The 17,359-nt window shown below is 40.0% G+C and overlaps 1 protein-coding gene across 10 annotated transcripts in view; it reads right to left on the bottom strand.

The window, feature by feature from the left end:
• Window positions 1–17,359, bottom strand: part of SYNE2 (spectrin repeat containing nuclear envelope protein 2) — a 197,726-nt gene that overhangs the window by 117,287 nt on the left and 63,080 nt on the right. For 6 of the 10 annotated variants that reach the window (XM_069783240.1, XM_069783245.1, XM_069783243.1 and 3 more), the window contains exons 34-47: window positions 16,726–16,827; window positions 15,180–15,380; window positions 14,066–14,231; window positions 13,196–13,308; window positions 12,207–12,409; window positions 11,714–11,833; window positions 11,324–11,612; window positions 10,398–10,567; window positions 8,056–8,368; window positions 7,149–7,313; window positions 5,890–6,246; window positions 5,220–5,381; window positions 3,704–3,865; window positions 2,242–2,388 (exon numbers count right to left, since the gene is read on the bottom strand). In XM_069783240.1, the coding sequence (XP_069639341.1) occupies window positions 2,242–2,388; window positions 3,704–3,865; window positions 5,220–5,381; window positions 5,890–6,246; window positions 7,149–7,313; window positions 8,056–8,368; window positions 10,398–10,567; window positions 11,324–11,612; window positions 11,714–11,833; window positions 12,207–12,409; window positions 13,196–13,308; window positions 14,066–14,231; window positions 15,180–15,380; window positions 16,726–16,827 (2,670 nt within the window). The remainder of the gene's footprint in view (window positions 1–2,241; window positions 2,389–3,703; window positions 3,866–5,219; window positions 5,382–5,889; window positions 6,247–7,148; window positions 7,314–8,055; window positions 8,369–10,397; window positions 10,568–11,323; window positions 11,613–11,713; window positions 11,834–12,206; window positions 12,410–13,195; window positions 13,309–14,065; window positions 14,232–15,179; window positions 15,381–16,725; window positions 16,828–17,359) is intronic. The other 4 variants (XM_069783244.1, XM_069783249.1, XM_069783250.1 and 1 more) reach the window with 4 other exon arrangements.

The raw sequence follows: 17,359 nt of genomic DNA, 5'->3' as shown, positions 1-17,359 counted from the left end.
GTAGAAAGGCTCTAGAGAGGGATGCAGACAGGCTGGATCGATGGGCCGAGGACAATTCTATGAGGTTCAACAAGGCCAAGCACTGGGTCCTGCACTTGGGTCACAACAACCCCATGCAGCACTACAGGCTTGGGCAAGTGTGGCTGGAAAGCTGCCTGGTGGAAAAGGACCTGGGGGTATTGGTCAACAGTCAGTTGAATATGAGCCAGCAGTGTGCCCAGGTAGTCAAGAAGGCCAACAGCATCCTGGCTTGCATGAGAAATAGTGTGACCAGCAGGACTAGGGAAGTGATTGTCCCCCAGTTCCAGGCACTGGTGAAGCCGCATCTCAAATAGTGTGTTCAGTTTTGGGCATCTCACTACGAGGAAGTCATTGAGGTGCTGGAGCACCAAAGAAGGGCAACGAAGCTGGTGAATGGTCTAGAGAGCAAGTCTTATGAGGAGTAGCTGAGGGAACTGGGGTTGTTTAGTCTGGAGAAAATGAGGCTTAGGGGAGACCTTATTGCTCTTTACAACTACCTGAAAGGAGGTTGTAGCAAGGTGGCTGTCAGTCTCTTTTCCCAAGTAACAAGAGACAGGATTGTGGCAGTACACTCCCCCTCCCCCTCCTCCCCCCCCCCAGCAGAAAACAAAACTTCTCCAGGAAGGGAGAAGAGGAAAAAAAAACCTAAACCCACAGGTTGAAAATTGAGCTGGCCAATCGAGACGTGCCAGGTACACTGAGGTGACCTTCTTGGCCAACAGGGATTCAACGACCACAGATCAGATTCGACAAGGGTATAAACAGAGTCCTGCCAGAGGACTTGTTGGAATCAGTCCTCCTCGGAGCAGCAGGTCTGCAGTCAGGGACTCCCCCTTGGGTCGGGGCACCGCCCGAGGTAACTCCTCGAGGGAGAAAGCCGTCATCTTTTAGGTGAGTGATATGTGCATTTTGAGCCATCACTTTTAAATCTTAAGGATTCTTAAGTCAGCTGTGTAGTACTAATTCCTCTTACATCATTGAGCCTGTAGTTCACTAATGTTATCGGAGTTCTAACTAACTTTTTACTGAAGAATAAATCTGACTTTTAATGCCTGTTAGATTTGATTGTGCGTGCCTCCAGGACAAGGATGAGAGGAAATGGCCTCAAGTTATGCCAGGGGAGGTTTAGATTGGATATCAGGAAAAATTTCTTCACTGAAAGGGTTATCAAGCCTTGGAACAGGCTGCCCAGGGAAGTGGTTGAGTCACCATCCCTGGAGGTATTTAAAAGATGTGTAGATGTGGCACTTAAGGACACAGTTTAGTGGTGGACTTGGCAGTGTTAGGTTTACGGTTGGACTTGATGTTAAAGGTCTTTTCCAACCTAAATGATTCTATGATTCTATGATGGTTGCATTGTTCTTTAAATGGTTTTCAATAATACCCAGTTTGATCTTCTCCATAATTTTTCTGGGAACTGAGGTTAGACTAACAGGTCTATAGTTTCCTGGGTCTTCCCTCACACCCTTCTCATAAATTGGAATAACATTGGCTAGTTTCCAGTCAGCAGGGCCCCCCCCAGACTCCCAAGACCTTTGGGAGATTTTTTGGGGGCTTCCAGTTTGAGCAGATGTGCTAGTCCTAGGTAAGACCTGACAATGGACAGGCCAGCTGTGGACCTGCCCATAGATTTAACTGTGAAGATTAGCTCTGGCCCTACCTTCAATTTAAGAATGTGGTGACCAAGGATCAGCAGTCATAAGGCACTTCTGATGTAACACCCTTACTCTTAAAGAAGAATAGACTTGGTAATGTCATTTAGTAATGTACCTTGTTATTCATTCAGCTTGAATTCATTCTCCTTTCTCTATTTTATTTCATTTATTTTCTTATGCTGGATCACCCTTTGATTTCAGTTTTCTGATCTGCCTTCCTTATGATGGCAGACTATCACAGCTAACTATAATAACGTGGAAAGAAGTTGTATTGATTAATAATTTAAAGAGAAACTCTAAATATCATAAAATAAAGACTGATTATAATGGCTCTGAAAACCAATATTACTCTTTTGAACAGATCCAATGAAAAACATAATGCGGCTAGCACTTTGGATAAAGTTCAAAACTACCATGGACATAAAGCAGAACTACACACAATTTGATTTTGATGCAACAGTAATTGCCTCTTTTTTTTATAACCGAACTTCAGCCGAAGCCCAGGCAGAAACAAAAATTCAATGACTCTGACAAATTTAGCTTGAAATAACAGAATGTGGGTTACCTCATGTGCAGAAACCAGGGGATTAGATTCCAGACCATCTTTCTCAGCTGCTGGAGATTTCACGACTTGACTCTTCTGGCACACTCTTTGTTGAACCTGCTCCACATATTCTCTAGAGGACTGATTCTTGACATCACTAGGTTTCTCCTTTTGGTGTAAGAAAAATAAAAGAAACAAGTAATCAAAAAGGCCTAATCAAACCTGCTGAGTAGTAATTACAGTGCTTGAGATGACAAAGTTACGAAGCCCATAATTATAGGTAGATGAGGAAAACCACAGTTACATCTATTAATTTATTGGGGGCAAGGTTATGGCAAATGAAACCATTTAGAAGAAGCAGTGCTGTAATTTTGTTATAAATTTTTAGAAAAATTGCAGATTGCAAGTGTCCTTCCTCTGACCTACACTGTTCATGTTTCAATATTCTAGCATGGACCTTGAACTGTGTACCCCTGGATGCAGTCTTGAATGCATTTTTTAAAAGGTTTAGCTTTTTCCTGAGGCTCCAGTCTTGTACTTGTATTGTAGACAGAGTGTCTGTGGTTAGACACCCAGCCAATTACCAGGCACGATATTCCTGTGGGCAGCCCAGGGATTTGCTGTATGTACACACTGAGGTATTTGCTGACTGTAAGTTCTGCTTGAGTTTGTTTATATCATCTAAAGACAGATAAAACAGAACAGCCACCTACACATAATGAAGAATGGCAAATCCTTACAGCATGACCATGGTGGAGAGCACAGCATCGGGGACCTATCCGTGCTGCATGGATATCTGAGCTACTGGCTTCAAGTCAGATAGCATATGTACTGAAATTAGCCCACCCGCAACCCAGAATGAACAAATTTACCCCAATTCTCAGCAAGCTCATGAGTGCACACTGTGCTCCATGTAGCTGTTTGCTAAAACTGAAGGTCTGAGAAGAGCCTGGCTCTGTCTTCTCTATAACACCCCTTCAGAGAAGGGATGACAGCAACAAGACCCCTGTTAGCTTTTTCATCTCCAACAAGAACATAGACTCTTCCCACTCATTATGGCTTCAGCTCCTAAACACTGCTCTAGTTTGTCGAAATTCCCCTTGTACCAGGGTGCACCAAACAGGACACAGCATTTCAGATGCAGCCTCATACATACAAAGTAAATGTAAATAAGAAATCTAAATGAAAGACGCTCAAGCAAAACTGTAAGAAGACTTCACAATACATCCAGGTGACTTGGAATGCAGTATCTTCAGCAAACCACCAATGAAAAAAAAAAATTCCTCCATACTAATTTTAAATGTACAGGAAAGTATTCAGAGAGTTAACGCATACTAAGTATACAGCACATCAGACAAAAATAGCTCAGTGTAACTTGAGGGGTTTATTATTTATTTATTAGTAGTATCATCCCCACTGCAACTAAACTGTACACATGCACCCTCAAATTCAATCACTCTTGTGTAACCTCATGTCCAGTTACCTCTGCTGGATGGGTTTCCTTTCTTGTTTCACCACCTTCAATACCAACACCAGCCTGATGCCTTTCCAGTTCTGCTTCACCACCCTGAACCACATTGTCCAGAACATCCTCTTGGACCCTTTCATGTTTCTCCATACCTGGGCTCTCTTTATCAGCCTCCCCCTGATTTGAAAAATACAAAATGTTTACAACCAGTAAAAGTCACAGTCCAAAAATCTAAATTTACTAAGGAACATCACACTTCACAAGCTGTCTACTCTATCTTCAGTTTAGCTTAATGAATGAAGGAAAAGGCTGAGGTAACCCAAACCCAGAGTCTCTTGGAAATGCCTGCTCAGATCAGTTTGCCATATCGGGATATCAATCACTATGAAACAGTTTCAGGACAAACCAAACAGGAGTAAGTGCTCATGTGATTTTTAATGCTGTCATAGAAGTTTCTGCTTAGACACATTTGGCAACTCTAACTATTGATCTTGCTCTGTCGTGGTTTAACCCCAGCCAGCAACTAAGCACCATGCAGCCGCTCACTCACTCCCCCCCATCCAGTGGGATGGGGGAGAAAATCAGGAAAAGAAGTAAAACTCGTGGGTTGAGATAAGAACAGTTTAATAGAACAGAAAAGAAGAAACTAATAATGATAATGATAACACTAATAAAATGACAACAGTAGTAATAAAAGGATTGGAATGTACAAATGATGCGCAGGGCAATAGCTCACCACCCGCCGACCGACACCCAGCCAGTCCCCGAGCGGCGATTCCCCGCCCCCCACTTCCCAGTTCCTAAACTAGATGGGACGTCCCATGGTATGGAATACACTGTTGGCCAGTTTGGGTCAGGTGCCCTGGCTGGGCATGAGAAGCTGAAAAATCCTTGACTATAGTCTAAACACTACTGAGCAACAACTGAAAACATCAGTGTTATCAACATTCTTCACATACTGAACTCAAAACATAGCACTGTACCAGCTACTAGGAAGACAGTTAACTCTATCCCAGCTGAAACCAGGACATGCTCCTTCTCCAGAAATCCCAGTACAGATGGTTTCCACTCCGATATTTTGACAGTCATCTCTCCCAGCTACTGTTACCACTCAATGGTGAGGACAATGAGGAAGTTCTCCAAATCGTTCCCTTGAGTTTGCACACATGAGGTCATTTGCAGTGTGAATGTCCTGAGGTCCCCTAAAGACCAGCGGTTCCAGGTTAGTGACCTCTCATTACCTACCTTGTGCATGTGGGTGACAAAACCTGTTGAAATCACAGGTATGTTGTAGGTTTTGCATCATGGAGTAAGTGGGTCCAAGCCCAGGGGCCTTGTAGAGATCATCACATGGATCTCTTGCACAATTCACATGTGCAAGGTTGAGGGGATGATTTGGAGAACATAATTCTTTTCATCAGATAGGAAAATATGTCTCTGTAAGACTACAAATTTTAAGGAATTACATATGCATTTCTAGTGAACAGACAGACACACACACACACATATATATATATGTATATACACTGACACGTATTAGAACATATCTGTCAGGCACCTGACCAGTCTGCCCCAATCTGTCCTCGCTGTGACGGGTATCCTGTAATGGGCTGTCTGACAGTACAGTGCTTTCCTCCAAAAGTGGATCATTTTGGTTCTCTTTCTCTGACATATTTCCATTTACATCTTGACCCTAAGAGAAATGATATAAAAGAAAACTTGCTTGTGTGACCCTAAATATTGTATTTTAACATTAAATCTCTGAATGGCAAAAATTATTATCTACAAGAACAGGACAAATATTGTGCTGCCATTCTAAACAAGTCTTACCGGTTTAAGAGAAACTCTCAAACTTCTTTGGCAGAGACATATCTGCAATTTTCTCATCTATACACCTTCTCCCTTTGTGTCCTGACCAAGGATACCTGCTCTAATTACATGCAAGAGAAAGCTATATGCAGGTTGTGTTTAAATGTAAAACTGCAGTTTTGAATAGATATTATTGGCTTGTTAGAGACTTGTTATAACAAGTTAAGGGAGTTGTTCTCCACATCTTTGATTTATACACATATATTTACACAAGGCTTAATTTAAATGAAATTAAGGATGCAATATAGGATGCAATATAAAAAAGGCATTTGAGAGACAGATGCCTCTTTAACCAGTCTTTCACTGTCATTACTGTCAACAAATATACTCACATCATGCATTTCCAAAGGCTCCTTTAACTCCACGGCTGCGGGGCCCTCTTCTGCAGCAACAGGAGTATCAGAAGTGATCTGTATCTCTCTCTTCAGCATTGTATCTGCCTTGTCTTCCATTTGTATTTCATTAACAAACTCATCTTTTAACTCAAGGGCTTCACTGAAAGTATTTACCTCCTTTTGCTTGACATTTTCAAGTCTTTCTTCCAGACTCCTGTGTTCACTCTGAAGTGTTTCAATCTCATCCTTAATAAACTTCTGTCCTGGTGAAGAGGTGTTTTGTTTAACAGTTTCTGCTAAAACCAAAATCTCCTTTAACATGTCTTCGCATCGACTAAGAGGTCCTTGTTGTACCTTTAAACCAGAGGAAAACATTTTATTGAAAAGTATCTTCACTCAATATACTTAATACTAAGATCTAAAGTCAATCACTAAAATCATAAATAGGTTGTGAACAACAAACTGTGCTGACAAGTACATGCAGACCTATTTGCTGCATAAAGTCAAACACTAAACCAGTAATTAGTCAGCCATTTTTATGAACAGAAAACACCTGAAGCTATAAGCATTACGACAATGATAAAATAATCAGATAATATGCTGTGAGGTGCATGGTGATCTTTCCAAGTTCTGAACAGATAATCCCCTCCCTCTCCCCTATCTTTTTACTCGTTAGAGGTATAGCAAATTCTGGAGGAAGGGGAATTGCAGTGATCCATATCTGAGTTATGGTTTCAGCTTTCAGTAGCTCTCTAAGCTCACAGCTACAAGACTGTTATCCATTCTGCCAAAGTGCAAAAGAGTGTCTGCCAAAGTGCAAAAGAATGTCTACTTATGCATGAAGGACACTTCTTAAAACTGAACTTGGATCACTGACATTTTCCTAAGCTTTCTGCTCTGACTAACTTAAAGACACTTACTAACACCAAATTTAATGATCTCTTTCCTCATCATGCCCACAGAGGAAAAAAAACCACCACCCAACCAACCAAATTGAAGAAGCCTGTGTGCTTGAGCTAGGACAATTCTACCTTCAGTTCAGCTGACAGTAAAAGTCCACTCAGTTCATTAAGAGTGGTTTTAGACTTACAATTATCTTGATAAAAGAGAACACCACATATACTTTATAATGTAGAAAAGGTTTCTTAGTTTTTCAGTTTGACACTATTAGCAGTTCTCTTCTATAAATGTGATGGCCTCTACAAGCCTCTAGGGCATGGGCCCACTTTCTCCATGATGTGAAACCTGCAACATACCTGTGATTTCAGCTGGTTTTGCTCAGCTGATGGTTGTTCCATTGCTGGACCTTCACAATCAGCAAGCTTCTCAGAGACCGTTTTCAGCTCAGTGCTCAGACCTGTTACCATATCCTGAAACTGCTGGTGCTCTTGAACATGACTTTCCAATGTCTGCACTATGGTCTAGAAACCAAGAAGTTTCTAGGATTAGTCCACCATTAGCTCAAACAACTATAAGTCACCAACAGACTGTCACAGCTTTTCCAGGACTCAGCAGCACAAAAATCTTGCTTGTTTCCCATAAACTATCCAGCTAACCACAGGTGCACAAAAAATATCTTGCCCTCTTCCCAGCACATCATAGAATCCACCATGAACAAAATCTTCATTAGTAGCAGGAAGCAGAAGAGTTTGCATTCCATAAGAATATACTTCAAAAAGGGATGTTTTCTATTCAAAATGGATGAAAGATTAGATGCAGAATGCCACATAGGGTGCAAATGCAATTTGCACTAAACTGGGTGGAACCAATAACAAACAAGATGCAGGAAAAGCCATTCATTCTTCCAAAAGGAAAAAAAAACCTACTGTGGCTTGGAAATCATAGGAACAAATACTTCATATTATACTTATCTGAATCTGTTTATACAGGTATAAAATGTTCTTCACACTCACCTTGGTCTCATTTGTTTAAACATTTATCCCTCTACAAAGCACAAGGCAGTGAAAAATATGATCTTCCGGTGCTCTTTTTGCCACAGTAAGAGAGAAAGATAGAGGAATTCCCTGTCCTACAGAGGAACTTCCACCACTCCCAGTTTTTACCCACACACTTTCCAGCTGAGTGACACTACAGGCAAACAGGGAGAATTACAATCAACATGCATACCAATAATCTCCTAAATTAAGAGAGTGCGTTTCCAACCTGTAGCTGGCTGAGCAGATTTTCATGTTGGTGCTTTAATTCCAACCATTCCACCTCTGTGAAGCAGGGATCCCCACTGTGACCCTGTAGGTGATCTTCCTGGCTTTTCAATTCATTAAATCGGGAAGTTAAGTCTTCTGCTTTCTGCAGGAGGTCAGTGTAGTTTGTCAGCTGAGCTTGCTTCTCCTGCAAACCAGGCTGAAGGGCAAAACCTATCTCCTGTTGTTGTTTCTCCAGTTCAGTTAGAGCCAGTCTCAGATCTTCTTTGCTTTGCTCATATTGCTCCCTGTTCAACTGAAGTTGTTCTTTAGGGCTAAGAAAAAAATACTGCGTTTAATAGTATTAAAAAAAAAATTTATTCATTACCTAGAAAATGTCAAATTGTGAACAAGCCAACCATTAGAATGAACTTGAGCATACTGAATACTTTTCCTCAGGTTTTAAATTACTGATCAGCTTTAGACTGGAATTTTCAAGGTGATGAAAATGAAAAATACTGAAGTTATTACTGCTGAACTGGACTTAAATGCAGGACAAGTGACCCTTTAACCCTCTTAAACTATAAGTTCATAGTTTCTAGTATCTGAGCTGCGATGCTCATGCTTTCTTCTGCTTTTCATTACAGCAGAAGTTCTGTTTAAAAACTACAATATGGCTATGAATCTATTTTCCTTGACAACTTCTTAAACACAGTCTCCTGAAAGGGAATGTTCTGTAGAAGATACACATTGCATTGGTTGAGATGGGCGTGGGGGAGTGTTTTAGAGATACAGACAACAAAACCAACATATGCAATATGGGTCATGTTAGCACAATCCAGTGCCTACTTTCCTGACCTTGACATTGGATTTTGATTTGTGTGCTTTATAAGCATGCATGCTGATCTGCTGTAGGTGAACGCGTCACATTTGTCCACAGGAAATATGCAACTATGATCAGTGAGACAAAAGTAACAGTTGTATGTTCACATTTAGTGATGAAGCTGAGATATTTTCCAGATGGAACTTAAATGCCAACATTTGAAAATATGAACCCCCCCAAACAAATCCAAATAAATAAAGTCTGGTTATAATTCTGTAAAGTACAGCAAGATAAATGAGGACAAAAGCAAAGCTTAAGTGGTTTGGGTTTTGCCCCTCAAGATTCATATTTTTTGGCAAATGACAAATAAAGCATAGCCTCACATACGTTAAGTGCTCTTGCTTCAAGTTCCCTATTCCAGCTTCACATTGCTGCCATTACCATGTCGCATCTGTTATTCACAGGCCTAATCCTTCAAGGTCCTGAGCATCTCTTCAGATGTGCTGAGCACCTCATCTCTTGTCTTCAACATACTGTGAAGAGGGTGCTCTGCATTCTGCTGTGTTGGATCCAATATAGCCAATGCTCTATCTTTCTGAATGCCACTTGTATTGCTTGTACCGAGTGCTCAGTAATAAGAGAAGGCAACTGAATATTCTCAAAAATACTTGTTTTTAATAATTTGTTCCATGGATATTTTTTAAAAAGTATACAGTAGGCCTACTCTAGCTTCCACTGATCTCAACAGCAAAGTTCCCAGTGATTTTACCAAAAGTCGGTTCAAGGATGTTACAGCAGACAAATCATCTTTAAAGTGTCTGCATGTGCAAAATCAGAACTTCAGTTTATGTTTACACAACACACTTGGAATCATCTGACATGTTTTAAAGGATCAATTTTGCTTTCAGACACAGTTGCCACAACGCCAGCGACACTGAAGTGCCTTTGCTGACTTAACAATACCAGCTGCCACAGCCAAGAAAGCCTCTCGTAGAGCCAGAATAAAGCAGGCTTTAAAAACTCTACTTTAAAAATCCCAGCCTCCTGGATTTACCCCAAACTCTCTTCTGAAGCAGTACGAATTTGTGCAAAGGTAGATCGCACCTCTGCTGGGGGACCACACCTGGGGCACAGAGCCCAGATCACGTTGCAAGGAAAGATCGTAGTGGTTAAATCAGTGCACCCTCACTGTCTAATGAAACAAGGAGAATTGGGTGCACGGGGGTTTTTTTGTTTGTTTTGGTTTTTTACAAGAGTGGCTGAGCTACTTCAGTATCAAAAGGGAATCTGAGGCAAGCTGGGCAGACCCCATCAGCTCTCCTGCCACCACCCTTACACATCCTGGCTATACTCCTCACTTGACCGTTCAATCCAATCTGTGACCTGCACCTCCACAACACTGCAGAAATACAGGTACCTTTGTAGGTATCTTGTTCTGCCCCAAAAGAACACAAATTCAGTGGAACTGGTGCAGGAAGAAGAGAAGAAAGTCAATATAGTAGTAAGTGATCTGTACTGCCTCTTGGCAAATTCCACATTACCTTCTACATTCAGTGGCTAGCCGACAGGTGCTTTCCCACTTGTTCTGGAGCTCCAAAATAGTCTGCTGAACCACTGCCTTCTTATTTTTTTCATTTCTCATTAAAGTTTCTCCTACAGCTACCATGTTTTGTATTTTGGCCTCTCCTGCACCTTTGAGAGCTGTGATTTCCTGTATTAAACAAGAAGAAGAAGCAGTACATATACAACTACCAATGAGTTTTTTTCACACTTTGTACATTGCTGTTCAAGACAAAAGAATTCTCCTTCCAATATATCAAATAACTGATACATAAATGGATATATCATCTAGTTTTAGAAAGTCTGGAATCATGAAGCTGATTTATTAATTATTCTCTACATAACAAAACCAATATTGTGCCGACAAATTTAAAAAATGCTCTAAATCTTAGGGAGAGATATTTGTCACAATACTACCCCTTCCACAGAACGAAACATGTAAATCCTGGCATCCTCATCTTAAGTAGTCAGAGAGAGGAGACACCGAAGAGGACACTGGAGCTTGAGAGAGCTACCCAGGTAGTGAAGCAGCCCAGTGCAATGGCACTGCAGGACACCTGAGAAGCCACACACTTTCCAGAGGCTCTCCAGATGCCCCAGCTACATTACTGACCTCCCTCTCCACCTCTGGAGTAGGCTATGATGGGAAGGCACATGGTCACTAGCACCTTATGAGTTCAGTGCTGCTCCACCCAGAGATGCAGCAGAGAATCTCATCTTACGTGCATAATAAACTATGCAAAAACAAAAACAAAAAAACCCAAACACATACCCTCGCCCCAAATAAGCCACAAAACCACAGGCAATCAGCAGTGACAGTATCTTTTAAGAGGTACTGACTCATCAAGCATTCCCCTGATATTAGCATGAGCTGTGAAGTGGAAAAGGCGTACATTTAACACAATACCTTTATCTGATTAATCCTTTCCTCTGATGGCAATTCACTTTCCTGTGAACTCAGGTTATTAACAGCCTCCTCAAGCTTTTTGATGCAGCAAGAAACATCCTGGACAAGTTCTTCAAAATTTTGTCCTTCCACTGGAAGTCTCTCAGTATTTCCTGCCATTTCACTTACATGTGTTACCAGTGTCTGGTATCTACTAATAAGATCACTGGCTTCTGAAATGGTTTCATATTCTGTCAGCCCAGCATCCCTCAAGGAATTTGCTAGCTGAGCCATGGAGTCAAATGGTTTTCTGAAAAATACACAAAATTAGTAAACAGCTATTTGTTGTAACAACATGGAGCAATCTTCTTTAGAAGACAGTTCTTAAAAAGAGACTGAAGAAAACAATACCTTTGCATTAACAGAGTTTTATAGAAGTTCTCAAGTTCTGTCTCATCTTTTTTAATCTCTTTTAGTTTTTCTTCCTGAGCAGTGAGCCATTCTTCCAAGATTGTGCTGCTTTCTTCAAGGCTAAAGAGTATAAATACAGACACAAGTCAAAATGAGAGGCATTACATGACTAAAACCTGCTGACAGCAGTGTTTAGCTGAAAAAGTAACAAATATCATGTGCCTGATCAAGCAAAGTTTTAAGCACAAGCAATTTTAAGTATCTCGGTTCATGTCGCTGAAACTATCCATAAGCACGTACTCCCATATAACACTTGAGTCTGCTACAAAGCGAAAAAACACATGAAAACAAACAAAAAAACACTCACTACCCTTTATTAAAATACCATCTTTAATAAAAAGCAAGGTTGTTTGCCATTCACTATGACTGTTTAATAATGAATCATTTTATACCAGTTGCGATTTAAATGTCAGAAACTACATAAGTTCCATACCTACTGAGCTGCTGGAGAGAAGCACTAAGTTCCTTTTCCCGTTTCTGACATTTGGAGATCAATCTTTGTAGTTCTGCTTCTTGATCTCTCACACGGCTGTTAAGGTGGTTAATGCTTGCTTTGGGCAAGTAATGCTTCACTTTGTTCAATAAAGTTTTAACCTCTTGGATATCTCTGTCTTTGCCTTCAGATGTTAGGAAGTACTGAATAAGAGCACAAACACAAGATGCATTTGTCAAATTTGCTGTTGTATAGTAGATATTTATGTTACAAGAGCTTTGCAACTCTTGTTGTCTCCACCAATACTTTTTACAGCAATTCCAGTTCCTGAAAAGAAACATATGTTAATTCACAGTTATCTGACCATTCCACTTGCAAATGGAAAAGTTGCTGTTTGTAAAATAAGGAGAAAGTGAAGTAGATTACTTGGACTTTCTTCTCTACGACACAAATACACACAGATGAAATAGGCAAGCAGCATTCAAACCTAGCACTGACATCACTATGTCTTCTTCTGCCTCTTAACTGTGATTGCTTCTTGCAGCTGTTGTGGCTCTTCCATCTCTTTTCTGTTGATTCTGTCTGACTTAGAGTGAAAATCTGGCTGCAACGAAGTGAATGCATACTTTTAATATTTTAGTCCAATGGAGGTCCGAATTTCATTTTACTCTCTACATATTTGATTTTCTGCATCTTTGCACACTGAAGTACTTGGTCAAGGTCCATTGACTTTCACTGTCTGTGAAACTACTGTACTGTCTCTCACTTGCCCAACTATGTCTGAACTTGAACTCTGATACTCCATTTTAACAAAGTATTATTTTCATTCCACTTATTGCCCTAACGCTTTAAGTTAAATGAATTGTTCTTTCAGCCTCAAGTTACAAAACCACTGTAGGTGAATTCACTCCCAAGAATAGTCTCCTGTGTAAGGAAGTAAAACTTCAAGAACAATCAGCTTTAGAAATTAGAACATTTTAATACTCTACCTTTAGCCTCTGCAGTCTTTCTTCCAGTATTGGTTTTGTTTCTGAGGGGTCAAAGCAGTCCTTCAAAGACAGCTGAGTGTTGCTGAACCAGTCATTAAAATTCTTGCACTGACCTGAAATAAGATACATTCCAATTTTCTTTATTAATTTTACTCTGTAAAAGAAAATCCTACTTAACGTGAAGATTTCAGACAATTTGTAATTACATTTATCAGTGCTTCTGTCAAAGGTTGCTTTTCACTACAGACCGTGTGACAGAAAATGCTGCAGTTCATACCTTTTTTTACCCAACATTAATTGACAATAAACTTACCTGTTCACTTGGGAGGGAGAGTCTCTGCTATACATAGCCGTTTCAGTAAACCTGAATTAGCCTATTGGCAACTTTTGTCATTTCCACACAAATAAATACTACTCAAAAACTATTTGAAGATGAGACTAGGTTTGGGCCTAATTCTACACCTGCACAGTCCCGTGTCTGCATAAAACAAAAAGTAACTAATAACACTATTCCTTCTCATAACTAAGATTAAATAAAGAATGACTGGAAAAAATACAAAGTTTGATTTCTGTATTTTTAAATAAAATGTTCTAACATTTGTTCCTGAATTATGCTTTATACTTCTTTTATCTGTTTTTTTAAATGTAAAAGTAAGAAACAAAATACTTTGATTCAGATTGAGTGGTTTGCTGGAATCAAAAGCCGTTTTTATCCAAATCTTTACCTTGTTCAGAACTCTGAAGCAGTTTGAGATATCGAAGCAGTTTCAGACACCAAACCAAAAATAAATTAATTGCATAACCTTTAAGTGATTATGATGGCCAATACAAGCCTATAAAGCTACATAAATGTGAAATGTGTTTGCTTACGGTTCAAAACACCGATAAAGTGGTCTTGAAAGACATGTTTCTTCTTATTAAATAAATCAGTGACACATTTAAGCTGCTTATTTAATTCATCCACATCAGGACAATCTGTCTCTTCTTGCAGTAATGTCACATGGTGTTCTTGTTGCAGAATTTTCTGGTGTATCTCCTAAAGTTAAAAAAAAAGGACAACTGTTAAAAAGAGCTGCTTCAGTACATATTAGAGTTTTGCAAAAGGGTTTAGTCCTGCCTATGTGTCAAAATAATTCCTTAAAGTATATTGACATTAACAAGGCACTCAGTAGGTAGATATAAGCGCTAAACTCTCCTTGAGCAGTGTGTATACATCTGTATGCATACATAATCACACGTACATTCACTCATGCACATTTTGGCATCACACAGAATAGATATCTGATGCACACAGTAATATAGTATGTTTCAGAGCGTATAATACCTAGAAGCTATAGTGCCTTAGCTGCCATAGGCGCTATTCCACCCCTAAATGCCTTACTCTGAATGTCAAGTCCCTGTGGGTTGAAAGATAACTTAGAAAGAGCTGGGAGAATTCATGAAAAGCTGTATCTTTCTTCCAATGCCTGTGATTTCACTGTCCCAAACACTGACACCCAGAACGTGCATAATCCACTCACTGCTCAACAGGAGGTTTAAATCTTGCCAGCCTTGAACCTCCAAGCAGGAAGCAGCAGCTCTTTCTTCACCTCTCTCCGTGGTGCAGAGAGGATGGAAAGTTGGCTGAGATTGCCTCCTTGGAGCTCCCCTTACAGGCAACTTCAGGTGACACAAAGACAACCTGTGTATATTACTCAGTCTTGGAAAAGATACAACCCAGTACCCCCACTACTGCTTCAACATATCTTGGGTGGGATACTGATGTTGTGCCTATCTAACCATTACCAATAGCTGCTGATAACATCCAGTGACAACAGGCTTTTCTTTCACGTTTCTGGCAGCTTAAGGAAATATTCAAGCCACGCTTTTCACTTGAATTATTCTAGCAGTTTACAACATATACAGGAGAAACACTTATGAAGACTTTCCCAGGAGAGATATAATGAATGAAATTATAAAAGATGCGTAATTTGTGGCATGCTACCTCTAATTTAGTAAAGATCTCTAAGGTGTCAGAAGGAGATAAAGCTTTTAAAAGTGATTCGGTCATTCCAATCTGTGTCTTGGCCAGATCAAGGTCTCCTTTTAGTTCTGCTGTATTCAAGCTGAGTTCACTGGTCCCCCGCTTCGTTGACAAGAGCTCTTTTATTAGCTCCATTTTTTGCACAACAGATGACCTGATGACCTTAAAATTGGAAATAAACATACATAAGAAATTATATTGGATTGATTTCCTAGAATATTACAGAACTCCATGACAGACACAAAAAGCAATGAAATGATCTGAAATCCAGACATTTCAATCACAGTTTGTTCCAGTTTCTTTCCCTCCCACTCCACAAATTGAAAAATAATATTATTTAAGCCCTGCTTTTCTGAGGAGGAATGATCTCAGTTCATCTTTATTAGTGATGCATTTACTAGTGTTGCTTCACTAACAAATTTATTTGTCAGTCTACTCCCACTGTCTACTCTCAGCTAGATAAAGGCTTTATATGTGCTTCAGCTACCATGAAAAAGAGGGTGCCAGCTCTCTCTGTAACACACCTCCCTGCAGTGATCCCACCAGGGCAAATTCCCCACACTGATCCAAAAAACAGGCGAGGACAGCAGAGAGGTGGGGAGCTCTACCTCAAGCCTAGTCATTAAGGAGCAGCAGGTCCTTAACCTTATCCTTAAGACTTCTGCAGATTTGCATGAGACAGCAACTCAATGGCATCACGGCCACATGCTGAAACACCACCCCAGGGGGCTCAGGGCATCTGGTGCTCCAGAGTAGCATAGTGTGCACAACACAAGGTTGCCGAGTCCTTTCCTAAGCTCCTTAGATCACTTTACCAAGTGAAACTCCTCTGAGTTCACTGCCTGCTGAGGATAAACACACAAATAGCCAAACTGGGTCAAGATCAAGGTGCATCTGATAGACACTGGGAGTGTTTGCTTAGGGAATTAGTATAAGATCAAGGTAGGCTAACGTGGTCTCAAACAGTATAGAAGGATTTATTCTTTGCTGTGTGAAGTTAACACAAAAAGATGAAGATTTCCTCATGATATCCCAAAGGAAAATGTCACAGTAAACACCACTCTATGCAAATAGCTACATACTACCAAGCTACATTAAGCCATATCCAGGTAAAGGTACAGTTTAAAATACACAGTCAGTATGCTGAGTTGCTGGGATCCCCAAAGGGATGACAAGGTCCATTATGCTTCGTTCTTGGCCAATAGCTAAAAGCCAGATATCACTGATATTGGCCTCTTTCAGCAGGCCTGCAAAACAGTTGGGTCAGATCTAAGTCCCTAAAAGGCACAGGACTGAGAGATGCCTTTGTGTTTAAAATGACAGGTTTGGTTCTAACACCTTGAGAAAGACAACAGATGAAATGTCACTACTAATAGCCAACAAAATGCCTCCATTTCTCTTTGGGTAGATTTAAGTCAAACCAAGAAATAACTGTGCCAAAGACGTTACTAGAAGCAGGGCTGTAGTAATGAGTACTGGCATATTAGTTGTAAAAGCTTCTTCATACCTGTAACTCCAGTGGAGGTTCATTACTATTCAGAAGTTCTTCTATCTCAGCCACTGTGTTGTCAAATTTCTGGAGTTTCTGCTCCTGGACTCGTAAGCATGCCTAAAGGTGGAAAAAAACACATCGGTAACTGTGTTTCCCCCTGAATTAAACTTCCATGTTTCTGTTAGAAAATTATATTACTAATATTCTGATTCTGCATTTTGGCATATAGAGCTCCCACAACTCATCCATTTCTTGATTTTCATTTTAGCAATACAGACATTTTTTTGTATTAGTCTCTGAAACACTCTATGTTTCTCAGGAGAAGCAGTTGTTAATGCAAATCTAGCATAATTTAACAATCTTAATTATTTTACTTCTATATTAACCCAAGTAAATTTGCAGGAAAATATTCTTAATTTTCTTGCTGCTTCTATTAAAAAGGGATATTCTCAGATGTTATAGACTTAAAGTCAAGAATTGGCATCCTGATAATACACTTTGGTAGGGATGTGATAAAATACAACACATGCTGTAAGCACTTTTTAAATGTAAAACCTTTGTACATAAAAAGACTTCTACTCATTTGAACGGATTTTGGAACAAGACAGTAATGTGAAAGTAAAATACCACCTTCAACTTATGAAACAGG

The sequence above is a fragment of the Haliaeetus albicilla genome, chromosome 5 (assembly GCF_947461875.1).
Source record: "Haliaeetus albicilla chromosome 5, bHalAlb1.1, whole genome shotgun sequence".
NCBI classification, from domain to species: Eukaryota; Metazoa; Chordata; class Aves; order Accipitriformes; family Accipitridae; genus Haliaeetus; species Haliaeetus albicilla.
The sequence above is the reverse complement of the archived record's forward strand: the minus strand, read 5'-3'. Positions and strand labels throughout refer to the sequence as shown.